Here is a 26,922-nt window from a genome sequence, read left to right as displayed (position 1 = left end):
GTTTTAGTACATTATTTATATATAAGGTAGAGAAAAAAGTAAAATTTTCCAGAAATCATATGATTATTTTGGTTGGAAAAGACCTTTAGGATCATGAAGTCCAACCGTTAACCCAGCACTGCCAGGCCCACCTCTAAACAACGTCTCTAAGAACCTCATCTACGCATCTTTCAAAAACACCTCCAAGGGATGGTGACTCCACCATTTCCCTGGGCAGCCTCTTCCAATGCCCTTTAGGTGAAGAACCTGCCCTGGCGCAACTTGAGGCCCAAGTGAGTCCCATGCAAAAGAAAAATAAACAGTGAAATTCAGCCTAAGACGACATTATCCAGTCTAACTCTGAGTGCATTCCGTTTCCCTGAGCAATCAAAGAGCATCCAGCACAGTGAGGTTGCTGGGACGGTCTCGACCCCAGGACACTGTGGGAATCTAGTGGATCATGGGAGTGGCCTGTGTTCAGAACAACTCCAAACTTTTGCTATACATACAACTCCATGCCAGGGTGCTTCCCCCTCCAGACAGCTCCTGTCTCCTCTTTTTGCTCAGCTTGTTGCATTCCCTAGGGTTTGATCAGTGCCATCTACTCCTTACTACTTGCTGCAAACACAGCCTGGGAAATTATGGTCACTTCCCCCATTGATAGACTGGGTATCCCAAGGAGCTGGGTTATAATTAACTGTCCTGCTGCCCTTTCTGCTCAGCCTGGTTTCCCCAACGGTTCTCTCTTCACCACGCTTATCTATCACTGGGCAGCGTCTCCCTGGAGCCACCCTGCCTACTGCAGGCTACCTTTATCTCTCAGTGGGGCTCGCGTTTCCTTGCATCATATTCACATTTCATTGAAGGAGTTTGAAAAACACCTACTCAACAGATCTAGTGACTCAGACCAACTTTGAAACAGTTCAAAAGCAGCACGAGAAAGAAACAGAGGGGGGTGTGTGACCCTGACAGACACCATTAGCCAAAGAAGAAATGATCTTAGCCAAGGCACAGGTGTGTGTGTGTTATATGACCCACACTGACACTTAATTGATGTATATTGCTTTCCTGATTTTTTTTTTCCTTCTGTATTTTTCATACTTAAACCCAAAATTTAGTCATAAAAATCACTCAGCCGTTAAGTGAACATGCTAAATTCGATAAATTAGGCCAGACAGAAATATGTTTGCTCTTTATATTAAGGATGTATGATAGAAGTTTATATGAATAGAATTTTTGTGCCTGTCTCAAATAATGTACAGATGTTTATCTAGAAATACGACTTACTTGTTATTCCAGCATTTATTTCTGAGTTTATTATCTAAGCATTTTTTTTTTTAATTTGGAAGTCTTCATTGTAGACAATCTTTCTGTGTAAGTTTTGACAGCTAAATAGGTCTGTGATGTTGCAACTGTTGCAACTTTGGGCCATGTTTATTAGGTACTTCCAAATGTAAGAGGACGAAAAAAAAGCACATGGAACTTTTTTTTTTTTTTTAATTATTTTGTTTTTTCTTAGGAGACAGTATGAAATTATGAGGATTTTTTAATGGAGACATGTTTTAACTTGCCACATTTTAGACACCACCTAGAAACCTTTTGGTGCGGAGCTTTGAAAGTATCTACAGCCTCTTGGAAAACTGTATACTTATTTTACCCTATAGGAAAAAGAATCTGTTTTGATATTTAACCTTTTCACGTTCTAGGTAGCAGACTAAACAATTTTCAGGTTTTAAGCATGTGAAAACGGGAGAGAAGAAAAACATAGGAAATTATAAACATAGCTGAGAACTCTGGTGAGATACTGTATGAAGGACAGTAATACCTTTTCATATTTCAATGTCTCACTCTTGCCTGAGCAAGCAGGGAAAGTGTTGTGAATTATCTGCAGTTTCCAGTATCAGGGGTCAGCGGAGTGTTGGCTCATAACACGATTATGGCTCCTTTTCTTTTCCCAACTAAGAGAAACAAGACATGAAAGAGAAAGATTGAACAAAGACCAAAATAGCCAGTACTAATTCATTTTTCCCCCAAAACGGCTGAAAGCTTGTTGCCCTAATTGTGGTTATGTTTGAGGCTGTCAGCACTTATACACTGTGAAAATGCCAGTTTCCAGGAGAATGTGATATACAGGATGTTATGCTCAATTTCTCTCTACAAGGCCATTTTCTGAGCACATGGGTTTATACAGTTTATACTGCAATGTTCACCTAAAGTGCTGCTTCACAACTGATTCAGTCAGCACTTCAGCTAATTGATAACTCCTTTTTTGTTGGACTGCGCTCTATTAAATAGTACTGAAAGTTAGCATATATCTTCAGCCCTCATTGATTTTCTGTTAAATGAGAGTGAGTTAACTGGTTTTAGCCAAGTTTTGTTGAAGAAATAAAAATTCTTCTACCATCAGCCATAATTTCAGAACACTTCACCTGAGAAAGGGTTTTAAAACGGTGATTTGCATATTAAGATTTAAAAAAAGAACATCACTGAGGTGATAGTGCTGGGTACTTGCGGCACCTCTCTGAAGTTAATGACACCGAATAGGGTTATATATGCTCCACACAAAACTAAGGTCTTAGAAAGTGCAGCTGAGCACTGGCAAATCCAGCTGAAAAAAACGGCAGCTGAAGCTAATCCCTTTGAGAGATCAGGATTTTTAACCTTCAATGCACACAGGTCCTTTTTAGCAATTGCAATAATTTCAATAACTGTGGAGAAAATAGCCACAGAACAAACAACTGAAGCAGAGATACAAACGTTACTAATTTTTGAGGCTTAATGAATCACACAAAAAAGGTTAGTCCTCAATTCCAAATGATAATTTTCTCCCTAAGTATGTTTTGTATACTTGAATAAATATGAAGAAAATTATAATATGATTGAAGGTGCCCAGCTCTGTTTCAGCTGTCTTGGCTGCTACTTTCATTTGAAGCGACACGACTGATTTCAAACTTGCACCCTTTAAAAACTAGGAGAGTGAAGAAATTTAATTAAGTTGAGCATCTGGGATTTGAGGTAAGGTCAGAATGTTTTTTCAAATAACACATTAGTTCCATGGCTCTACTATAAAACTAAATGATGGATAACTTGTTTTGATGTTCTAACATGTGTCCCCCAGTTTTTGGAGATGTCTGTACACTGCTTTGCGCCCAACTCATCCTACCGAACAGGGCTATTCACATGTTTGACGTTAAGCATGTATGCAAACCTTTGCAAGACTGGAACCTGATGGGATTCTAATAAGCCAATTCCAGTGCTAATCTGAGTTTCAAAACTGAGGTAAAGATGAAAGAGTATAAAAAAGTTTGTCATATTAAAGAAAAAAAAGAACCACCACTAAAAGTGCTAGAAAAAAAAATGCAAGTAAACCCCAATATTAAAATCAAAATTAAGTTCTCACATAATGAAGGGAAATGAGTTATTTTTTGTCTGTCTTCCCAAAACTCTACTTGGATTGGAGTTGGCTCGGACTGGGCTGTTGCACAGCTGTTCTAATGAGGTTAGGGGAGATCCTGTGTCAATCAGTGGGAGTATTGGGACTTTAAATCTTTTTATACGTTGCATTTCATGCATGACAAGAACACAATAGATCATTATTTACTTTTGAGTTCTGATGTGTTAACAGTAGCTTCTTTAAAAAGTATACACAGAAAGGTGCACTTAGAGGTTGACATGTAAGACTGTTCAGCATTAAATAACATGCTTTCCCATGCTTTTAAGGCTTCGGTGAGCTCCGGTCCAACCTGCATGCTTTGCAAAACAGACGTGTCATGGACTGTTCGGCTCTTGTCAGATTCCGCGGTTAACATACGTTAAAAGACAAAAGCTCTATGGTTGACTGTAAATGAAGTTAAATAGCATTCATTTTTTCCTTTGAAAGCAATTTGGTTAATTCCATAAAATCAGATGGTAAAATTATGCAATACTTGCAACAATCTCGAGTGGGAGGTGGAGCGTGCATGTGCCCAACTATGTGGTACGCACTATAAAAGATAACTGTAGGAGCCTCTGCAGTTATCTCACCACTTACCTCAGCTACAAACATAACTTCTTCCTTGCTCATCCTTTCAGTCCCCCTCTCACTGTCCTTGCACCCTGTGACACCTCTGCACATTCACAGGCCACCTGGACCTAAAGTATCAGACTAGAAAATAAACACAGGCTCTTATTATTCCCATCCTTTTTTTGATGTTGCTTGTTTGGTCTACCAGCGTCAGAGATAAGGCAAAAGGCTCCCTGGAGGTGCAGCCAAGTCAGACCCTGGTGATGCTCCTGCAAAAAGCAAGTGCAGGATGAGGACACTCCAATGAGTCTGGGGCAAAAATCCAAGCTGTCTAACTCGGGCGGTACGGGGCCTCTGGGAAGAAAGGCACCGGCCTAGCAAGTGCCCCCGGGGCTGAACCCCAGCCCGAGGAAGGTGGATCTGTTCCCCTCAGGCTGCCCGGAGCCAGAAGCAGGGTCCGGGAAGCCGCTGCCCCGCGGAGCGGGGGTGGGAAGTAGCGGTGTTCCCCCCCACAACTATGAGGCTACCGCGGAGGGACGCCCCCCTCCCTCCCGTTACCCCGCAGCCCCCGGGGACCTCCCGCTCCGCGCGGCCCGGGGGTGGGAAGGGATCGGTGAGGGGCGGGCGGTCCCTGCCTGCGGGGGGGGGGGAGCGAAGCGCGGCAGCCCCCTCCCCCGCCTGCCCGCTGGCTGCCGCCTTTCCTCGCCGCTCGGCCGGGCCCCGCTGCTGCCGCCGCCTCCATCTTGTGCGTGTGTCCCCTGCTCCCCCGCTTCGTCTCCACACAGCGGCGGGGGCGCTGGGGCAAGCGGGGCCCCGGGGGTGGGGGGGGCGGGGGGAAGGTGAGGGTGGCGTGGGGCGAAGCGGCACCGGGGTCGGAGCGGCAGGAGCAGCGGCGGCAACGGCATGAGGAGGCGGCGCTGAGAAGGCGGCGGCAGCTGGAGCGGACTGAGCCGACATCTTGTGCCCTCCCCTCCCGCCGCCGGCTGGGTGAGCCCGTCCGCCGCAGGGGGGAGGGGAGGGGAAGGGGTGGTGGAAAAAGAGGATTAAAAAAAAAAAAAAAAAGAAAAAAAAGAAAAAAAAAGGAAAAAAAAAATTCCCCCAAAGAGGCGGCGACGGCAGCAGTGAAGACGCCGCGGCGGCGGCGCGCTCAAGTGCCCAGGTAACGCGCTGCGCGGGAGGCCGCGACACCCTTCCCTCAGGGGTCTCTTCTTCTTCACGCACCCCGTGCCGGGGTCGCGGGAAGGTGACCCGGCGGGAAGGAGCTGGGGAGGTCGGTGCGCCGCACCTGCGGGAGCTCGCCGCGTCCCTGCTCAGTCCCCGCGCGGCGGGAGCGGCCAGCGGCCCCTCGCCGAGGAGTGGGTGACGGCGGCAAGCGCCTACACTGGGGAATGGGGAGCTCTGTGTCAATCGGGCCCCCCTGTCGCCATCTTGGCCCCCCTCTTCGCTGTGTCCGTGGGGGCCCCGCCCACCTTCTCCCACGCTATTGGCCCGGGGGGCGGGGGAGGGGAGCTCAGCGCACGCTCGTTTAGACCCGCAGCACCTTGCTTCGCTATTGGTTATGGAGTTGGGATGGACCCTGCCAATAGTCTTCTGGTGCTGCGTGCGCGCTCTTGGTCACGCTCTCCTCAGCGACTCTTTCGCTGTCCCGGAGGTGGCGGGTCCGGTGCTGAGCGCGGCGAACCTCTGTGCGTGCGAAGAGTTTGGAAACTTTCCAGAGCCTGTGTATTTCTCAGGACACGTTGTGTCGTGGCTTAATTTCATGGTTTACAGAGCCAGTACTTTGAAGAAAAATATGTTGCTCCTGGAATTTGTTACTTCTTTTTAGAATAAGCTCAGGAATTGTTGTTGGGTCCTGGTCCTGCGAGGTGCTGCTTATTCTTACACGGCTGAGGGTTTGTGGTGCTGTGTCCTTAGCAGAAATAATGCAACAGCTGAGTACAAATCATGGGTCTGTAGTGTGTTTTCTTGTCTGTGAGTCCTACAGAAAGAGGCTGAAAGCGTGGATTGCTCTACAGAAGGGTGAGGTGCTGGTTTGGGCCTCTGCGTACCAAAAGATAAGCTCTGGGCTGACTTATTTTCTTGGAGAGATTTTACACCTGCTTTTCTTTGTATCCTCTCTGTCGTGTTTCAGCCTCAGCCCCTTCCTTCCCATAGCTTGTGTTGCCAGCTCTGACACTGCCCTTCTCGTTTGCATTACTCACTTGGCTTCCTCTTTGTTGCCTCCCTCCTTCCCCTTGAGCTCAGCAGGCTCCTGCATCTCCATCCTCCCCCAGCTTGTCTCACTGGCTCCAGGCTTCAGCTTCGCTCCCCCTTGATGGGAACCTCCTTAGTGTTAGGAGCGGAGTCTCAAATAATTATCTGGGTTGCTGATTAGCAGTTTGCAAGGGCAGAGCTGACTTGGGCTTTTAGTTAAGACTCTGAGTGAACCTATTGCACAGTTCGTGGTGTGGTTTGGAACCCATCTTGCTCTTTTCCTGCCCAAACCCCTGTGGACCCTCCATGCAGGTGCTTCCAGCTCAAGTGCCCGAACATGGATTTGGGCTCCAGAGGGGCTAATGCTGAGCCAAAACTGGTAAGTCCATCTGGATCCATGCTGCTTGTCATCATGCTTCTTCCCCTTTGCTTCCTCTTGGATCTCATTGAAGAGCAGAATAGATGCATCTCTAGCACCTGCTACGTTGCTCAGTTCATGCTCTGGTTCTGTTTGGGCTTTTGTGACCCATTTTACGTGTTGGGAAGAACACAGTTGGTTCAGTGCACACTGTCCAGAGAGTGATGCAAGGAACAGCTGCATCTGCAAGGAAAGGGAAAACAAAGCTGGAGGATGACCTTTATTGTGGGACTTTTTGTGTCTGCAGTGAGGGAGCACCGCTAGTTTTCTCATGTGAAGCTCAGTGACCAAAAAAAAAAAATTGAGAACAGTTTTTGTAGGGCAGGAACCGTGCTTTCCTTTCCATCTGGAAAATATCCAGCACATTTTGTGTGCTGTTGAGTATATAAGCCACAGGCAAAAGAATGGAGAAGGGCTCCTTGGCTTGCATGAACTTGGTATGTGGATGGTGCAAGCGAATGTGATGAATGCTGTTTGAATTTCCGGGAATCTTGAATGGTTTGCTGAGCTGAATTCAGAGCAGACTGGATACTATGCTGTAAGAGGTATTTCAGCCCTTCACATCTGGTTGAACGGGGTTTGTATGTCTCCTTGGCTTATGCTGTCCTCTTTTGTTACAGGGTCTCTGGACTGCAGCAATGAGGAAGCCTCGAAGGAGGTCCCGGCAGAACTTGGACGGGAGGCGTTCTCCCTCACCCTACAGCCTCAAGTGCTCACCGACTCGGGAGACCCTGACATACGCTCAGGCCCAGCGGATCGTGGAGGTAGACATCGATGGGCGACTTCATCGCATCAGCATCTATGATCCCTTAAAAATCATCACAGAGGATGAGCTGACTGCCGAGGACATCACGGAGTGTAACAGCAACAAGGAAAACAGCGAGCAGCCCCTTTTCCCTTCCAAATCTAAGAAAATACCTTCCAAAGGCAGGAAGAAGGAGTCCTGCTCCAAACATGCAACAGGGATGTCTTTACACTTACCCCAGCCCAACTTCCGTGTGGTGGACTCCTTCAGCCAGTCAGATGCTCCTCCTCTCCCTGCTGCCTACTACCGGTACTTTGAAAAGCCTCCTGAGGATCTCGATGTAGAGGTGGAGTATGATATGGATGAGGAGGATCTGGCATGGCTGGAAATGGTCAATGAGAAGAGAAGGGATGATGGTTATGGGGCGGTTTCTCCTGATACTTTTGAGCTATTGGTGGATAGGTTGGAAAAGGAGTCATACCTCGAGAGCCGGAACAACGGGGTTCAACAGTCTCTCATTGATGAGGATGCCTTCTGCTGTGTCTGCATGGACGATGAGTGTCACAACAGCAATGTCATCCTGTTCTGTGATATCTGCAATCTGGCCGTGCACCAGGAATGTTACGGCGTGCCCTACATCCCTGAGGGGCAGTGGCTTTGCCGCTGCTGCTTACAGTCCCCTTCTCACCCTGTGGATTGTGTCCTTTGTCCGAACAAAGGTGGAGCCTTCAAGCAGACCAGCGATGGCCGCTGGGCTCACGTGGTTTGCGCCATCTGGATCCCAGAGGTCTGCTTTGCAAACACTGTGTTCCTGGAGCCCATTGAAGGGATAAATAACATCCCCCCAGCTCGGTGGAAGCTCACATGCTATATCTGCAAGCAGAAGGGCATGGGAGCTGCTATCCAGTGCCACAAGGTGAACTGTTACACTGCCTTCCATGTCACCTGTGCCCAACGGGCTGGTCTCTTCATGAAGATTGAACCCATGAGAGAGACCAGTGTCAATGGCACAACGTTCAGCGTGCGCAAGACTGCCTATTGTGAGAGTCATTCCCCACCTGGGATGGTGAAAAAAGGATCTCCGGCTGTTAGTGGTGAGGGGCAGGAGGACACTGTGAAGGAGGAGGGAGAGGAGGAAGCCAATTCTGGCCCTCCCAAAGGGTCTCTGAAAAAGAACCAACTGAAATTGAAGCAGAAGATCAAAAAGGAGCCTGGTGATATGACCAATGGGCATTCGTCTGCACCCATGCTGACAGTCACACAAATCCCCTCTTACAGGTGAGTATTTCAGGTGGATGGAAAGGAACTGGACAGCTGGAGCTGGACAGGGTCTGGTTTGAGGACTCAGTCTCTCTCGTGGATGTTGGAAGCACCATCTATCGTCAAGACTTAGCAATAACTGTGTTCAAAGCATGCTCTGCAGGATCGTCCCTGACCAGTGCTCTTCTGCGTGAGTGTTGTTGGCACACTAGTTTTCCTGCTTTGCCAAGCAGTCATCCCAAACTGTCGTGTAACGCAGAATCTGTGGTAGTCCCTAATGGCAAACACGCATCTAGCATCTGAATTTACACAGATGGCTGTGAAAGTTTTTTTAAAATACTTCAGGCATTACAAGTTGGCAGGGGGATAGGGGTCATCCTGCTGTCTTTTCTTTTTTTAATCTCTTATAGTTTCTCAATTCCTTATTTTATTACAGACCATATCAGACTTCTCACTGTTACAAGCTGCTTTGACTTTGGCTGTCTGTTTTTTTTCTCCCAGCTCTCTCATGCAGAACTAGGTAGGGCTGATTTTTTGTTTGATGCCTTAGGAAGCGTGATGATGTGTCGCCAGTATTTTAACAGATCAGCTTTGGAAAGATGCTGATAAAGCACCACATATAATCAAACAAATGGTTTGAAAAGGTTAAAAGAGGTGGCAAATTTTTCTTGGGCTCCCCTCAAGTTAGTTTCCCAGACTCCAGCTTAAGAACATCAGACTTCAATGGCTCCCAGGAAGGTTTTTGACACTGGAAGTAGTTTTGAAGTTAAGGCTTGGAGCCGAATTGCTGATTGTGTACTTCAACTGTGCTGTGGCAAGGGCTTGGTAAGAATCTCCAGCTGAGCTGCTACTAACATAGGGATATTCTGTGAAAAGCAGGCACATCTTTGCAGTGGGCAGATCCCAGAGTACACCAGTTGTGTGCATGGCTCAGTGGGCACATTGACACAACACTGCAAAGCTTCATTGGGAAAGCTGATGGTATCACCAGGGTCCACAGAGTCACAAATGATTCGCATTTCCCTCCGTGTCATCTCTTTGCGTCCTTCAGGCTGAACAAAATCTGCAGTGGCCTCTCCCTCCAGAGGAAGAACCAGTTCATGCAGAGGCTCCACAACTACTGGCTGCTGAAGCGACAGGCAAGGAATGGGGTGCCCCTGATCCGGCGCCTGCACTCGCATCTCCAGTCCCAGAGGAATGTGGAGCAGGTACTGGTTCCCAGCTGGATGTGTTTGGAAGGATGGAGAGCATGCAGCCTGCGGGGAGATGTGCTTGGTGCGTGGATGGGAAGGGGAATAAGGGTGAAACGATCAGAGGGTGACCTGATTTAAGTCTCTTTCGGTCTCTTCTTCATATGCTCATACCTTAAGAGCTGAGTTAGTGTATCAGTGGGATCTTTGTCATGTCAGTAGAATTGGTGTGGATGAACCAACAGGTAAGAGTTTTTCCCCTGAGTCAGGAGACCTGGAATTGTGCAAGTGTATGATGGGCCCTTGGTGGACTAATCTCTCAGATTAATCATAAAACCACATTCCTCACAAGTCATTAAAGATCCCTTCCTCAAGAAAATGGATTCCAGTTTGGGTCATTCTTCCTGCAGCTTCAATTTTTGACCCTCCCATGCACATTCATATGGAAGTTTAGTCATTTTCATGAGCTCTGGACTCCTTTGCTTCCTCCTCTGTGCTGGTGTACAGAGTCACTCGATCTCGATGCTATTAAAACAGGACTGCGCTTGGCACAAGAAGTAGTTGGTGAAGTAGAGAAGCTGTCAGACTTTGCCCTCTAATGTAGCCTGTCAGTAGGCATTGTGCTTGTTGTGCATGTATATTTTTACTGTATTTGGAGGAATTTATAGGCTTTTGATTTGCATGAAGACTGCTCTGGGTGATTAATAAAAAAAGATATTTCCCACTAATCAGTCTGGAGATTGAGGAAGTGCAGCATTTCCTTGGTGTATCATATTGGCCATTTACAATTAGTAAGTTCTTAAACACAAAAGTTCTATAAGTATAAACCATCAAGATCTTGTGAAGCGATTGTCCTCTCTTGGCAATCATGCTCAAGTGTACACACTTCATCTATATCCTCAAAACCATTAATAAAGCTGCAGATTTTTGAGAGGTGAGATGATTGTGTTTCAAAGCCACTGAACTGTGTCTTGGAAGGTGTGAGTTCATCTCCCAGTGTTGGCTGTTCCTTTGAGTTTTGGTGAGTCTCTTTCCATGGCTCTACTTCGTATTGGTTACAAAGAGGATAATAATAGCTCTTTTCTCCCATGCTTTTGCTTGCCTTGCATTTGTACTGTAGGTGCTTTGGGTTGCCTCTTCAGTGCAGCCAACAGATATAATGTCCGGCTTCTGTCATGAACTTGGATTTAAAAGCAGGGAGGGTGTAAATGAGCGTGCACTGAAGCGTGTTGCTAGAGTCTAGCTACAGTGTGATTTAGGCCTAACTTCACAGGTAACATAAAATCCAGAAAGACTGGGTTTGTGTTTGTTAGACAGCTAAATGATGTGGGAAGGAGCAGACATAGTCTGAACAAGAGAGAAGCAGACAGGACGAAGACTATGAGAGCAATTCACAGGGGATGTCATGAAAGAGGAGGAAATGCAGGAAGCCAGTTGTGTTTTTAATCTCCCCGCACTGTTTTATCTCACAGAAGGAGCAGGATGAGAAGACCAGTGCAGTGAAGGAAGAGCTGAAGTACTGGCAAAAACTGCGGCATGACTTGGAGCGGGCCCGGCTGCTCATTGAGCTTATCCGTAAGAGGGAAAAACTCAAACGGGAGCAGGTAGGTGCCCCTCTTCTATTTCTGAGCATGGCCCGGGTGTTTTGCGGAGTAGAAGTTTGATCTCTTTAATTATTTTTTTCAGGAGCTCGGTAACACCTGCTCCAGAGAGAGGTCTAAATCACAATTCTACTCTTCATTTCTAAAGCTAAAAATTGCTGTGTTTTGCCCTTTAAGTACATTTTTTTGGAAGAAAAAGTTTTAAGATGGAGACCATTTACTGCCTTTCCTACTTTCCTCTTTGATCTGTGTGCAATTCTCCAAAGTTGTACCAGTTAAGATTGCTTCCCATGCTTGCCAGCTTTGCTTGCCATACCTGGTTGGTCACTGCAGCCACAGCTGTGCTTTCTGGAATGAGTATCTTCAAGAACAGCTTTGTGAAAGACTCGCCCTGCGCACAGTGAGCCTGGACATGTGGCCTCAGGTGTTGCCAGGGCACTCCCAGGATGCCTGCAGGGCACCAAGCAGAGGGAAAGCAGCATCCTCTGTGATCACAGCCCATCTGCGAGCTGTTGTGGTTTTTTTTTTTTTTTTTTTTTTTGGTGGCAATAACTACCCACGGCTTTTGTGGAGTCTTTTTGATGCCAGCACTGGTTGATTTGCTATGTTGTCCCTGATATACAGCAGAGGTTCAGTCCTTCTTGCTGTGTGGGTGTATTTTAGGTAGGAGGATCAAAAATAAAATCACTCTGGGGCTTGGTTTGCTTTTGGTATCTTGATATGTCTATATCATAGTTGGCTAAATCCATTAAAGCTTGTTGAAATTACGGTGTGCTTTATGAAAGGATGAGATTTCACAGACGATATATCTAGTTGGAGCTCCAGGTAGAGTCCTGAGTCTGTTCAGCTGCTTGCCTGTTTTGAGGGGGTACTGTGGTCTTCATATCTGTCTTCATTCATTCTATTGTTGATGCTGTCTTGTTGCTGAGCACTTCAAATACAGTTTGCTTTGTGTAAACAGTCTTGTTTTGCTTTGCTACTGAAGGGGTTGATTTAATGACATAATGAGGGACTATAAGATCAAATAAATTAAAATGTTAAAAGAGAAAGAAACACTTCTATCCTTGTTGGCTTGAAGTCAGACAGTATTAGAGACTTCATAAAGAATACAGAAAACTGTATAAGGAAGCTGCAAACATCTAAACACTGTTGTTTGACTTCTGCCTTGGAGTGTGAGAGCTTATATCTTAAGCTTTGTTTATGCTTTGTAGTCTAATTATGGATGATGTTGTTCATGTGAACGTCCACATACTTCTAACTTTTATCTAGTGTTGCTAATTGGCATAATAAGATCTCGAAGTAGGGAGTTCTACAGGATAATTTACCAGGCATGAAAAGCTTCTTCCTGTTTTCGTTTTTAGTTGTATTATCTTTTAATTTTAGGGGGTTTTCTCTTGTTTTGGCTTTATGAGACTGGTTAAACAGGAGTTCCCCATACAAAAGGATTGGACTGTGCAGTTAGACTCTGCAAGGTGGTGTCTGCTAATGTGCATCCTGCACATGGAAGGGACAAGGTGTTTGATAGAAATTCTTCAGCAGTGAGTCTGCCAGGCTCATGGTACGATCACCTGAGGTTTCCACCACTGAGCAGAGCTGGGGTGATGATTCAGGAGAAACCAGAGGGAGACACTGTTCACATGTCCTGTCCTCAATAACTGTGCTCATCGCTGTTTTTCCATTGCCAGGTCAAGGTTCAGCAGGCTGCTATGGAGCTACAGCTGACTCCTTTCAATGTACTTCTGCGCACAACACTGGACCTGCTGCAGGAGAAGGATGCTGCCCAGATCTTTGCAGAGCCTGTTAACCTGAAAGAGGCAAGTCTCTTTCCTAGTGGTGTCTAGTGGGTTGTAGATGAGGTATTGCTGGGCAGAAGCTCATGTGCTCTCATAATCCTGGAAGCACAAACCACCTTGTCCCAAGCTGCTGGTGGACTAAAGAATATCTCAAAGAGGACTCATAATGTGGGTATCCTTCCAGGCCAAAAAAAGGTATTGTTTTGTGGAAACTTCAGCACATCTCAGACAAGTAATGTTTTGCAGAGCCAGGATGTGTCTGCCTTGACTGGGTGACACAGAAATAAGAGTGCTTGTGATGGATGCGCTCTAGATGGCTAGTAAATGGTTTTTGTAATTGTACAGGTTTTATATGTTTAGGTTCCAGATTACCTGGAATTCATTTCCAACCCAATGGATTTTTCCACCATGAGGCGGAAGCTGGAGTCCCACCTGTACCGAACATTGGATGAGTTTGAGGAAGACTTTAACCTTATAGTTACCAACTGCATGAGGTATAATGCTAAAGACACGATTTTCCACCGAGCAGCTGTCCGGCTCAGAGACCTTGGAGGAGCGATATTGCGTCATGCACGGCGACAGGCTGAAAACATTGGCTTTGACACCGATATGGGGATTCACCTGCCTGAGTCACCCAAAACTGAAGACTTTTACCGCTTTTCTTGGGAGGATGGTGAGTCTTTATTAACCTTTTTGTTTTTTTCAGGCAGATCATTACTGTGTTCTTTGTCCTGAGCATGTCACTCAGCCTGCATGGAAATCATAGCCATCATTCAGCATACAGGAATTTCCCTATCCATCTATTTACCGGAGCATACATCTAACTCCTTTACAGCCTCAAAGAGCGGGATATCAGGTGATCCGGGCACTCTGGGCTAGGTGAGGCTTAGCTCCAGCCCTCCTAGTGCGTGTCTGTCTCGAAAGAGCCTTGTTACTGCCAATACTGTTTGATTTGTGCCGTGGCTGTAGTACAAACTTGGTATTTTAAAGAGGGGGATCTAGGATTTTTTACTCTAAGGAAAGCTCATACATTTAATTGTAAATTGGGAAGGCAAAGAGAAACTGGGTTAGATGGAGCACTGAGGGCTGGGAGGGGGTGATGTGGGACCCACACAGTCCTTCTAGCTGAGGCTTTCTATGCACAACATGACCACATCCACTCCCACAGCTGTCTTGAGATGCCACTCCAAAGCATTGAGTAACTTGGCTAAACTTTAAGACAGAATACTGCTGCTACCCAGCATGCAGAGCTCACAGTGTGCTGTCTGATTCTTAAATGTTGCAGCCCTCGTGGATGCACGTGGACAGTCTGTTATTAGATTTGTTTGGGGTATAATAGTAGGTCTCTCAGCTGTTTGCCATGCTGCTGCAGATGCCAGCCCTTCAGCAGAGCCAGGCAAATAGCAAGCGTTAGGCTATTTAGCCAGTTCTGTTTGTGGTCTGATTTTTGTCATTTAATCTGGCTATGAAGTAGGTTTCTGCCAAGGACCTGGACTGTAAGCTGTCTTGTGTGAGGTGCAGACACACATCTTTTCACTGTTGTCCCTGGGACAGTAATGGGAACTGGAGGACAGTGCAACTTAAATCATAGAATCATTTTTGTTGGAAAAGACCTTAAGGTCATTGAATCCAACCCTTAACACAGCACTGCCAAGTCCAGCTGTATCCCGTGTCCCTACAAACCTCCTTTCTGCATCTTTTAAACCCCTGCAGGGATGGTGGGGTTCCCTAGGCATCCTGTTGCAATGCCTGACAACCCTTTATTTGAAGAATTTTCTTCTAATATCTAATATAAACCTCCCCTGGTGCAACTTGAGGCCATTTCCTCTTGTTGTATTACTTGTTACCTTGGAGAAGAGACCAGTCTCTGCCTTACTACAACCTCCTTTCAGGTAGTTGTAGAGAGCGATAAGGTTTTCCCTCAGCCGCCTTTTCTCCAGGCTAAACAACCCCAGTTCCCTCAGCTGCTCCTCGTAAGCTCTTTACCCAAAGGAAGGAAGTCTGAGCTCCGAGATTAAAAATTGCTAAATCGATGAACTAAAGCACTTAGTTCACGAAGAGCATCAAGGGGAATGAGGCACGGCAGTGGTCCCAAATGCTTCTTCGAGAAGTCTTACTCCTTCTCTTCACTGTTACAATCTCTTTTGGTGCAGTGGATAACATCCTCCTCCGAGAGAACCGAGCTCACCTCTCCTTGGAGGCCCAGCTGAAGGAGCTGCTGGAGAAGCTGGACATAGTGAGCACCATGCGGTCCAGTGGCGCCCGGACGCGACGTGTCCGACTCCTGAGACGGGAGATCAACTCCATTCGGCAGAAGCTGGCCCAGCAGCAGAACAAGACTGTGCCCAATGGGGAGCCTCTGCCACAGGAAGAGGAACTGGATAAAACATCAAGGGAAGAGGATGAGGAAGGGGAGAAAGGTGAGAGGTTGCAGCAGGATTTTTAGCTCCAGCTCTCTAATGCTCGTCAACAGTCAGCACTTGCTTTTTCTCCTGTCTGAGGCCCTAGTGAAAGATGGGAATGCCTGTTGGTAGTTTTGGGAACAAATATTTCTAAAATGTTCAGGTAGATTCTTTATTCCTTTAGCAGATGATACCAAGGCCCTGCACCCTCCAACCCTGGAGCCCACAGGACCTGCACCCTCCCTCTCAGAGCTGGAGTCTCTGCAGGATCCTCCAACGCTCAAACCCATCAATGAAAGCAAGTCCTTGAATTGGCTGCAGAAGAGAGTGATATCGGACAGGGATCTCTTCGAGAGGAAGGCTCTGCAGCGGGAGAGCCGAGCCTTCCAGCGCCTGCTCAGTGACAATGGCCTGAACGGACTGGCCTTGCCACCTGCAGACACCCCCACCAGCCCCCTCTTCAGTGGTGTGGGCCGACGGACATCTGTCCTTTTTAAAAAAGCTAAGAATGGGGTGAAGCTGCAAAGAGGCCTGGACTGCTCCCCGGAGAACAGGGAGGACCATGGGCAGAGCGGGCAGTTTTTGCCCACCCGCCCTGACAGGGAGCGACAAGCTCAGAAGCGGCCGCAGAGCAGGAACTGCAATGAGAGCGATGGAGAGAAGTCACCCAGGCAGTCAGGACAGAGAGGTAATTCCTTGGGATTTCTCTTCCTTCTGTACCCTTGGAAACTGTGAGATCAGGCTGAGGGAATGGAAATCCTGGGGCTGAGTAAAGATGTCTGCATCCAAACTACTCACCTGAAACTCACTTTATGCATGATCTGCATTGTCAGAACAAGGTGTTTTCCCAGAAATGTGCTCCTTGTGGCCATTCCATATTTATAGCTGGAAAAAAAATAGCGACCTTGGCATGACTTTGGCCTTTCTGTGACTGGGGGTGATGTGTCTCTGAATGGGGGAAGGCCATGGTCATCTGGCTTCTTGTGCCAGCTCTGGGCTTTGGGATGCTCTCGGGGGCTGTTCCCAGTCCCACCTGTCTGTCTCTGTTGTGGTTCTTGTCTAAACTTGGAGGTGATCGCTGCTCTCTATGTAGGTGCACTGAGCAGTAAACCTGGCAGTGAAGGGAAGATTTCCAGCACTACTGGTGCCTGAGGCAAAGTCAAATGTTCCACTTGCAGCTACAGTGACATTTATAGTGACTGAAGAGGAAGGTGGTGGGGAACCACCTTCTACCCCAGGGAAATTTGCTTTCTCAGTGTCTGCTCCGTCCGCTGGAAAATCTCATTTTGAAAAACTGAAGGAGTGAGTTTTTCCTAGAGTGGTTTTGTTCAGCAAGGAACCTGTAGCTGAATAAGCTATCATTTTATATTTCTGTTCCAGTGGGCGGGAACTAGCCCGGCAGCCAGACCTGGGGTGAGGTGAGGAGAAGTCCACAGCAGTCATTGTGAAGGCTCTGTGTCTTTTCCAAGTACACCTGAGGCCATATGAGCAAATGGTTCATTTCCTGGCCTCTGGGCTGGGTGCTGTGTGGAGCTCTCCTGTGCCATCCCTGGGCACTTCTCCAGCACTTGCTTCTTCAGAGACAGCCTAATTTTTCATGTGTTGGGGGTAGAAATACCTTTTATTAATCGCATTTTGGTTGTAGCTGAGTGTGGGGAACTCTGTGCAGAATTTCCCTCTCTGCCTGAAGTACTCAACACCTTTGTGGTTAGCAGTCATAGGACAGTGACCCTGCCAGTCTTGGTACCATCTCTGTGTCTTGCTGCTGCTTCTTTGACCTGATTCCCATTTGTCTCGTTGGCAGGAGTGATTAACGGCTTTGCAAAACACGCAGAAAGCGGCTCTGACTCTGAGTGCGGCTCTGGCCTGGGTGGTAGACTGGGGTTTGAAGCCTGCGGGTAAGTGCCCCATGCAAAACTGTTCCCCAGAACGCCTACTGTGTGTGGATTAATCTGCCTGGTTTTATCGTCTGTCGTCTTTGTTTCAAACCCAGCCCAAACTGCTACCTATTTTGTGTGTTGACTCTAAAGACAAAAAGCTTCTGAGGTTCATCCTGTCCTCTTAAGCTATAGATCCCAAAAGCAGTGCTTGATTTTTCAAGCAAATGGGTATGTTACACTTCTGTTTCTCAATACATACACATCCCCTGTGCTGATGCGTACCTTCTTGCAGTTCTTGAGAGACAAAGCTAGAAAAAACTTGAACTCACATACCCAGTTCAGTACTGCAGGTGAAGCTGAACTACTACCACCTACTGAATTGCTGCTTTTTTCCTGTCAGAGGTTTAAAAGCAGAACTGGGCTTTTCAAACAGCACTGAGCAGACTTAAAGTGGGTACCATACCCGTTTTCTGGTCGCCCCTACCTATGCCGCCCTCCTAATGCTGGCTCAAGTCATTTCACAGCCCTTTCACTGCATGGTAAAACCTGTATTATGTGAGAATCTTGTTTGTGTGCATTGTGAGTGGCAGGCTGAGAACATTTGACCTTGGTAAGTGAGATCGTCCAGGACAGGCAGAAGCAAGACTTTCGTAGTTGATATTCTGAGCAATATATGCTCTCAGAACAGGACCGTGAGCCAGAAACTCATCTTCAAACCATGTCTTGGCCTTATGGCCCCACCATATTTGCTTCTGTTTCACCATCTGTAGGCGAGGGAGACAAATCTGAATTCACAGGGAAGCATGGGGACTTAGTTGGTGTTTGTATAGTACTTTGAAGATGAAAAGTGTGATATAAGTTCTTATTAAAATAACTGCAAGCAATTCACATAGCAAAAATTACAGTAGAGCTATGTGACACCCACAAAACAAGGAATTAAAACCAAGCGTTTGTCTCTTCGATAGCTTGTACAGTTACTCTATGTAGTTACGACTCTGTTTTCTCAACTCTTTGTTTTTGAGCACCAAATTCACTCAGAATGGGCTGGTTATTAGAAAAATTTTAACAAATATATAGAATTACGGGAAGTGAAAAAATATGATTACTTGAGGTGGAGCTAGTAAATTTTCTGAAATGTTTGTAGTAATGAGGTAAAAGGGCGTTCAGGACATGGACTGATAGAGTCCAACTGTGTATATGCTCTCCAGCATGAAGACTTTGCTGGGTTTCTTCCTCATGTTCATAGCCTGGTTTCCATTAGGCCCCTTTCATTGCTCGTGGCAAATGATGTGATGTCCAGTGTACTTGCACCAGAAGAGATGTTTTGATGCCATTTTCCTCAAGTACTCGGTGTCCTTTTTGTGTCAAGGGTGCACCAATACGGTAATTGCGCAGCATTTTAAACAGAGCTGAGGAATCCATTTACTTGGCTTTGTTTTCAAGGGTAATCTGTTTTCTCTTAGTACCTGCTTTTCCATATCTTTCTAACAGTGGTTTGATGCCTCCCAAGCGAAGTCGAGGAAAGCCAGCTCTTTCTCGGGTACCCTTCTTGGAAGGCGTGAATGGAGACTCTGATTACAGCAGCTCAGGTGAGAATGGCTGCACCGCAGCCCTGCTTTGGGAACACCCTGCTCTGGTCCGACCATCCCGTAGGGCTGATGTCCATCTGAACAAAGGGGAACAAGGTTCCAGTCCTGAATGAACTATCCAGGTTGTACGATCAGGCTGCTGACTTGCATGTGCGTTATTACCTGTTACAAATTTAGGTACCTAGAATCATAGAATAGTTTAGGTTGGAAGTAACCTTTAAAGCTCATCTAGTCCAGCCCCTGCCATGAGCAGGGACATCTTCACTCAGATCAGGTTGCTCAGAGTCCTGTCCAACCTGTCCTGGCATGTCTCCAGGGATGGGGCGTCCACCACCTCTCTGGGCAACCTGGGCCAGTGTCTCACCACTCTCAGTGTCAAATATTTCTTCCTCGTGTCCAGCCTGAATCTCCCCTCTTTTAGTTTAAAACCATCACCCCTTCTCCTATTGCAATAGGCCCTGCAAAAAAGTGTGTCCCTCTCTTACTTATAGATTCTTTTCAAGTACGGAAAGGCCTCAATAACGTCTCCCCAGAACTTCTCTTCTCCAGGCTGAACAGCCCAGCTCTCTCAGCCTATCCTCCCAGCAGAGCTCTTTCCAACCTCAGATCATTTCTGTGTCTCCTCTGCCCCCTCTCCACCTGGTCCATGTCTGTCCTGTGCTCAGGACTCCAGAGCTGGACCAGCACTGCGGGGGGGTCTCACCAGAGTGGGGTAGGGGGGCAGAATCCCCTCCCTCCACCTGCTGCCCAAGCTGCCGGGAATGCAGCTCAGGATATGATTTGCCTTCTGGGCAGGAAGCACACCTGGCCGGGTCGTGTCCAGTCTTTCACTCCCAGCACTCTAAGTCCTTCTCCGTAGGGCTTCTCCATCCCTCCATCCCCAGCCTGGATTGATACCAGGGGTTGCCCCGACCCAGGTGCAGGACCTTGCACTTGGCCTTGTTGAACCTCAGGAGGTTCACATGGGGGCCCACTTCCCGAGCTTGTCCAGGTCCCACTGGACAGATCCTGTCCCTAAGGCATGTCAAGGTAGTTGCATAAAAGGTTTTTCCTGCTTTCACTTCTTCTGATTGCCTGTGCCCTGTGTTGCCCTTGATCAATCCAACTGAGGATGGATTTGGCTTGGGGGAGCCTACTAGTCCAAATTAATCTCTTCTATACCCATTTAATTTCAGTGATATAGCAGCTTTTCATTCCAGAACTGACTCTGATTAGTATTTGCATATTGAGGAGTTCATCTGAAACTACACACATGCATAGACTTAGACTTGTGATTTAGGAGATCATGGCGTTATCTTAATGCAGGACATGGTTGTACTGACAGAGCATAAAGAAGGCTGGACATTCACTGTGGCCAGGCTGGATTCTCACTGCATGTTAAATTTTATCATAAACTTACTGTGGATGAGATGTGTATCCTATCACCTTTCATTTTGACACCTGATGCACATAGGTACAAACAATAATTTGCTTTCCATTTTGCTCTAGGTCTTGATTAAGAGAAACGGTTTGGAATTATGCATATGTGTACACAGTAATGATTAAATGTATGCTCTTGTGTGATGAATAGCTGGTCTGCTATGAAAAATAGGTGAAATTTCAGCTTTCTGCTGGCTGCAGAAGCAAATAGATTAAAGAAATAAAATAGAAATATTGTCAGTATGTTTTAAGTACAACAGTAGTTCCTCTGTTTTAGCTGGTAGCTACTGAGACAATGCAGGCCATCATGCCTGGGTTAGATCACGATGTCATTTCTTGCGTTATCATAACCCTCTTGCTACTACAGTAATTGCTCTCCTAAGCTGTATCTTCTCCTGTCCCTTAGGCAGGCCTCTACTGATGTCCTTTGAGAGTCAGGCTGAGCTGGAGCCTCTGGAGCTCGTGTGGGCCAAGTGCCGTGGTTATCCCTCCTACCCTGCCTTGGTAAGTACCCTGTGGCAGTGCAGGTAGCACAGAACACAGTGCTAATGTGCAGTGTAACCAGACAGACAAGGAAAACTTCCCAAAGTCATGCGATATGTGCTTTTAAAATTTTTGTATCCCTTTTGCACAGTTAATTTTCCCTGTGCTTGTTGTTTCAGAGCATTGCAGAGGATTCTTAAAACTTTGGTCTCTTGGTGCCAGGGACAGGAGGAGATCTCTCCTCTCTTCAGCTATGGGAAAAGTAATCGGTACTGTTGGAGTGAGAAGACCTAAATTTTATAAAAGCATGCACCAGTTTCCACTGGTGTCTAACTGCCCATACATTTTCCTATATAGTGAGTACAACTCCATTTGTAGGTGCCCAACTGGCCTTGTGATGTATATATCCTCTTGCAATAACAATATGTTTGATTTAAATATGAGAACATATGCATGTGTTTGCACCTGTTCCTTTGGACGATATTTCCTTAATACTTGTCCATCTTTGCATATTTGACAATCAAGATGAAATCCATAAACCTGGCTGCAGTGAGCACCATAATCCATTCCGATGCAAGACATGATATGCAGCTCGTGCTAAGGAGTGCCAGTACTACTGAAGGCTTTTAAGTGCCTGTTAAGTTATCATAGAATCATAGAATAATTTTGATTGGAAAAGACCTTTGAGATCGTGAAGTCCAGCTGTTAACCCAACATCAGTCTACCGCTAAACCTTGTCCCTAAGAATTTAATCTACGTGTCTTTTAAACCCCTCCAGGATGGTGACTCCACCACTGCCTTGGGCAGCCTGTTCCAATGCCCAACAGCCTTTTGGGGAAGAAATTGTTCCCAAGATCCAACCTCAACCACCCCTGGCGCAACTTGAGGCCGTTTCCTCTGGTCCTGGCACTTGTTCCTGGGGAGCAGAGCCCGACCCCTTCCTGACTCCAAGCTCCTTTCAGGCAGTTCAGAGATCAGAAGGTCTCCCCTCAGCTCCTGTTCTCCAGCTGATCCACCCAGGTCCCTCAGCCGCTCCCATCACACTTGTGCTCCAGCCCCTCACCAGCTCCGGTCCCTTCTCTCAACTCGCTCCAGCACCTCAAGGGCTTGTTGTGAGGGGCCCAAAATTGACCCCAGAATTTGAGGTGCAGTTCCAACAGTGCCCAGCACAGGGGACAGTCACTACCCTGGGCCTGCTGGCCACACCAGTGGTGGTACCAGCCAGGATGCTGTTGGCCTCTTGGCCACCTGGTGGCTCATCTTCAGCTGCTGTTGACCAACACCCCAAGGTCCTTTTCCTCCAGGCAGCTTTCCAGCTGCTTTTCCCCAAGCCTGATGAACAGAGCTTGCTGAAGTAAGTATACAAGTAAGAACATGAGACAGGCTGACTACATTTTCTCATTTCTGCTACTTTAAAATACGTCCCTTGAAATGTGTCTCTTCCCGCCATCTCTGTGCCATCTAATTTTTGTGTGGCTGCAGCCATCCCCTTTAGTACCTTTATCGTTGTGACTGCTGAGAGATTGCAGGGGGTGAATGGAAGTGTGGTCATAACAGAATTGATAGAGCAGCAGGGCAACAAAGATGCTGAAGGGAGTGGAGCATCTCCCATGTGAGGAAAGGCTGAGGGAGCTGGGGCTCTGGAGCTGGAGAAGAGGAGACTGAGGGGTGACCTCATTAATGTTTACAGGTATCTAAAGGGTGAGTGTCAGGAGGATGGAGCCAGGCTCTTCTCGGTGACAACCAATGACAGGACAAGGGGCAATGGGTACAAACTGGAACACAAAAGGTTCCACTTAAATTTGAGAAGAAACTTCTTGATGTTGAGGGTGGCAGAGCCTGGCCCAGGCTGCCCAGGGCGGTTGTGGAGTCTCCTTCTCTGCAGACATTCAAACCCGCCTGGACACCTTCCTGTGGAACCTCAGCTGGGTGTTCCTGCTCCATGGGGGGATTGCGCTGGATGAGCTTTCATGGTCCCTTCCGATCCCTAACATTCTGGGATTCTGTGAAACCAGGCATGAGCTGACACAGCATGTCTGCCTGGCCGGCACCGAGCACAGTTCTGATGCTGTCAAAAAGGGCAGATTCTGCTAAAGAGCGATCCTCATTCATGTTCTTCCTCAAAGTGGGAGGCCAGAGGAGGGAACGGTGATCAATCTCCTAGCCATGTTGGCCAGCCGAAGCATTTTTAGATCTTTGTGCCTATAGCTGAAGTTAAATTGTGCTTTAGTGTGGCATTAAAGGGTGAAATCACCCCCCCAAAAAGGCTTTTTAATACCAATCTGTTGTGGTTGCAAAGTGTCTTAATTCCTATAGCTGGCCAATGTCAAAGCCAAACTGCTTTTTCAAGCTGTTAGGAGCCAAAATCAGGAGGCAAAGAAGAGTATTTTGAGTATTGTATCTACCCATTGCTATTTTATTCACCTCCTGTGATCACAGCACAAATGCTGGACACTGACATTTCTGCTTCGTATGGGGAGACTTGATGGACCTGTTGTTATTTCTCTCCAAAATGCCTATAATCTGTGTTCACCATGCCTGATAAAGCTGGCACTGCTTGTTGACTCTCTCCAAATGTTGGGCCTGATTCTGATCTAATAGCGGGATAAATCTGAGCATTGCTGCTGAAGTCAACTGAATTGCACCAGAACGAAGCTGTTGTGAAATTGCACCTGCTGAGTACAGCAACGGTGCCGCATTTGTTGTATGAGCTGGGAGGGAGAGTGGGAGGGAAATCCTTTGGTGAACACAATGCTGAGTTTGTACTAAATTACCAGTTAGCATAAATGCATCAACTTCTACACAGAGCCACATATTTACATACTTTCCTTTTGTTTTTTTTTGAGTTTGAGTGCTTGGCTTTTGGGCTGACTGGCTTCCTTTCCACTGGGGAAGCCTCCAGAATAGTAAAATTGTTTAAAAATTGCTGCTGAGACAGAGCAAGTAATTTTGCTTACCCATCCTAGGTAGATTTTAACTGTCTAGCTTGGATAGACTGAAAGAACAGGAAAAAAAATGCACTCTCTGCAGTATTTGAAGGGCTTTGTGCCTAAATGTCGTTTCCCTGTGTTACTAGATAATCGATCCCAAGATGCCGCGCGAGGGTTTGCTCCACAATGGAGTCCCCATCCCAGTCCCACCAATGGATGTGTTGAAATTGGGGCAGCAGAGGCAGACGGAGGCAGGAGAAAAGCTCTTCCTTGTCCTTTTCTTTGACAACAAGAGAACCTGGTGAGTGTGTGCAGAGAGGCAGGGGCCTGTGGTGAGTGCTATGGCAGAGAGGGAGGATTTAATGTAATCTTTGGTATATGGGATGATGATAATGGTGATGTTTCATGTAAATTGGAGAAATTAAACATGCAGCAGCCAAGAAAGTCTAAATGAGGAAGCCAACCTGCTTTTTCCTGGCCCAAGAGCGTGACATCTGAGTGCTCCACTTCCACGGTGGACAGCCCAGCATCCTTCACCCGGAGGTCAGATTGCCACAAAAATATTGAGACACATGAAAATCCAATTCAGTAGTCAGAATCTGCAGGAAATTTGAAAGAGCATTTGACTTTAAACAGCTCAGGCTTAGGGTTGCAAGGGTGAGAGGCTTCCAGGCATTTGCTCTTTACCCATTTTCCCCTCTTGATGCCCTCAGTAACGTGGTTTTCTACTCTGCATTGCAGGCAGTGGCTTCCCCGTGATAAAGTCTATCCCCTCGGCGTGGATGACACGGTGGACAAGTTAAAGATGATGGAAGGACGCAAAACCAGCATCCGCAAGTCTGTGCAGGTGGCATATGACCGAGCCATGATCCACATGAGTCGCGTGCGGGGAGATCATCCCTTCGTCACGTCCAGTTATCTGTGAGGGGTCAGGGTCTTTGGTCCTTCTTTTCCTTCAGAGCGGATTGTCCCGTGCGCTGACTGGATGGGGAATGCTGTTCCCAGTAGCTCTCAGCACTCCTCAGAGTACCTTGAAATGTGCCAAAAAGGCTGTCCAGCTTATTTCAAAATGTGTCTTGCTGAAGAGCTGGCAGGAGATGTAATATATAGTCTACAGGGCCAGCAATAAGGTAGTCGGGAAAACCTGCTGGGTGATGGGAGCCAAGGTGAGCTGGTACAGCACACAGAGCAGAGTGTTCGCTCTCCCTCGCCTCCACCTCCCTCCTGCTGCTGAGGCTTTTCAGTCGTTGACCAGCCCTGACTAATTCCTGGGGCCCCATCACCAGTGTAACCGAACCAGGGTCCTTTATGGAAACCCCAACTGGACTTCTTGTGCCAATATTACCCTAACCATCACTGGCCTTTTCATTTTTTTTTTTTTTTTTTAAATGATGTTGTGATTGTCCCATCACTTTTCTTTTTTTAAAAAAAAATCATAGCTGGGAGTCCAGGTTACCGTTTTCCTGCCTATGTACGTAGTGTTTTCGTGTTAGATTGCTCTCATTACATTTAGAAATGCTGGAGATGTTTTGGTAACTTTCCCCTCTGCTGCACACACTTACATACACAGATGCACAGAGCTTTAAATACGAAAAGCAAATTACCTGATTTTTGTGTGTAGGTCCTAAAATTATTCGGTAGTTTCACATTTAAATTCTGATTTCTGTAACTCTAGTTGTTTCAGTAACATTTCATGTCATGGTTTTTAGTACAGTACTAAGCAAAAATAACTTCCTTTTTTTAAGAAACAGAACTAATTTTGGAGGTGTCTAATGAGATAGAGCAGCTTTGCAGGTACTGAGCTTGATCAGGTTTGGAGGGAGAAAACATAGTTTGTGTTGATTTATGCACATTTGGTGTATGGCTCCTGTTCCTTTTTTTGTCTGTCTCTGATGTTTTCCTGTGGCTCAGTTTGGCTTAAAACCAAGCACTAGTTAGAGCACATGACCATTTTGCCTTTTCGTCTCTCCTTTCCGTGGTGTGGGGTCTCCAGCGCTGTTGTCCATTAAAACCCGAGTAAACCCAGCTCTGCAGACAATCCCTGATTTGGGGTTTACATTGCAGAAATGGGGACAACTGATATTTGGAAACTTGATGACAAAACCTTTTCTATTAGCCAAGGACTTTATGATTTCTCTGATCTCTTCTGTTGTGTTTCCCTTTTTGCTTTCCTGTTAAGAACCAAAGGTGCAGACCAAGATTGTAGATTGAATATAATAATTTTGCTTTCTAACTGAATTAAAAAAAAAAAAATTAACTTTGTCATACTGAAGAGAATGTGGGGTCAAGATAATAATAGTTAATTAATAATGAATAGTGGGGAGTAATCACTGCCGTTTCTACCTGGTCTACTTTTTAAAACTACCACTTCTTATACATTGGGACATGGAGCCACACTTTAAGGAAGATTCTTGTAACAAAGAGAGATGGGGCATGGGATTTTGTAAAAATATTGATAATAATGCCTATGGAGTGTGGCTTCAGAAGGATGTTGTGTATATAGTTGTAAAATAGTGTTCTAAATTATTTAGACCTATTGTCACCATTCTTGAAGTCCTCAGTTGTGTTGCTGGGTATTTTATAGGCACACAGTGTAATTTATTTAAAGGAACATACACTTTTCCAGGTGGTAGCTCAGCTGTGGACTTGTGACCTGTGTATATGTTATAAGATCTTGGGATCTGGGTTTTTTGGTTTTGTTTTGCTTTTTTAAAATGACATTTTAGAATTTGAAATGGCTAATATCCTGCTGTTGCTACGAGACCTAAACGTTACTGTCAGTCTGCTGTAAAGCACAGATTGCTGTATTTATTGTAGAAGTATTTGCTTTCTAGAATTGTTTATATCAGATGGTATAAGAGATGTAATAAGAATCAATGCTTGTAAAGGAAAAATGCTAATTTTACCTACTGTAATCTGGCTGGCTGAGACTATATTTTCTCTCTGAGAAATAAATGTTCTAATGGAAAAAAAAAAAATCCTTTCTTTGCGGTGCTGCTCGGGTCTCAGTGCTGCTGTCCCGTGGGCACAGCGCGGT

At 46.3% G+C, this 26,922-nt stretch overlaps 1 protein-coding gene and 1 long non-coding RNA gene across 8 annotated transcripts; one reads left to right on the top strand and one right to left on the bottom strand.

Moving 5' to 3' along the window:
- Window positions 1-6: 6 nt before the first annotated feature.
- Window positions 7-5,465, bottom strand: LOC136110989 (uncharacterized). Of its 2 annotated transcripts, none has more exons than XR_010652695.2 (3): window positions 5,363-5,465; window positions 4,010-4,123; window positions 7-1,937 (listed from the first exon to the last, which is right to left on the bottom strand). It is a non-coding gene; the product is annotated as an uncharacterized lncRNA (long non-coding RNA). The 2 variants fall into 2 exon arrangements; XR_010652696.2 differs by having other exon boundaries at window positions 5,268-5,448.
- On the top strand, window positions 4,829-26,922 carry BRPF3 (bromodomain and PHD finger containing 3). Of its 6 annotated transcripts, none has more exons than XM_065854769.2 (13): window positions 4,829-4,969; window positions 7,214-8,616; window positions 9,650-9,806; window positions 11,261-11,392; window positions 13,075-13,203; window positions 13,543-13,855; window positions 15,336-15,602; window positions 15,769-16,272; window positions 17,389-17,482; window positions 18,956-19,053; window positions 20,879-20,976; window positions 24,032-24,186; window positions 24,627-26,922. In XM_065854769.2, exons 2-13 carry the CDS (start codon window positions 7,232-7,234, stop codon window positions 24,808-24,810), a joined length of 3,516 nt encoding a protein of 1,171 aa, XP_065710841.1. In that variant the 5' UTR covers window positions 4,829-4,969; window positions 7,214-7,231; the 3' UTR covers window positions 24,811-26,922. The 6 variants fall into 6 exon arrangements, 4 of the variants coding, with proteins under 4 accessions (XP_065710841.1, XP_065710840.1, XP_065710843.1 ...); XR_010652694.2 differs by lacking the exons at window positions 4,829-4,969; window positions 24,627-26,922 and adding exons at window positions 5,034-5,141; window positions 21,135-21,311 and having other exon boundaries at window positions 24,032-24,137; XR_011742133.1 differs by lacking the exons at window positions 4,829-4,969; window positions 24,627-26,922 and adding exons at window positions 5,034-5,141; window positions 21,734-22,309 and having other exon boundaries at window positions 24,032-24,130.

This window comes from Patagioenas fasciata, chromosome 21, assembly GCF_037038585.1.
Source record: "Patagioenas fasciata isolate bPatFas1 chromosome 21, bPatFas1.hap1, whole genome shotgun sequence".
Classification (NCBI taxonomy): Eukaryota; Metazoa; Chordata; class Aves; order Columbiformes; family Columbidae; genus Patagioenas; species Patagioenas fasciata.
The sequence above is the reverse complement of the archived record's forward strand: the minus strand, read 5'-3'. Positions and strand labels throughout refer to the sequence as shown.

Bases quoted from the DNA above. Each gene is read 5' to 3' on its own strand.
- BRPF3 (XM_065854769.2), top strand. From the start codon at position 7,232: ATGAGGAAGCCTCGAAGGAGGTCCCGGCAGAACTTGGACGGGAGGCGT. The intron at 9,807-11,260 runs GTACTGGTTCCC...TTTATCTCACAG, and splicing joins CCCAGAGGAATGTGGAGCAG to AAGGAGCAGGATGAGAAGAC. The intron at 13,856-15,335 runs GTGAGTCTTTAT...CTTTTGGTGCAG, and splicing joins CCGCTTTTCTTGGGAGGATG to TGGATAACATCCTCCTCCGA.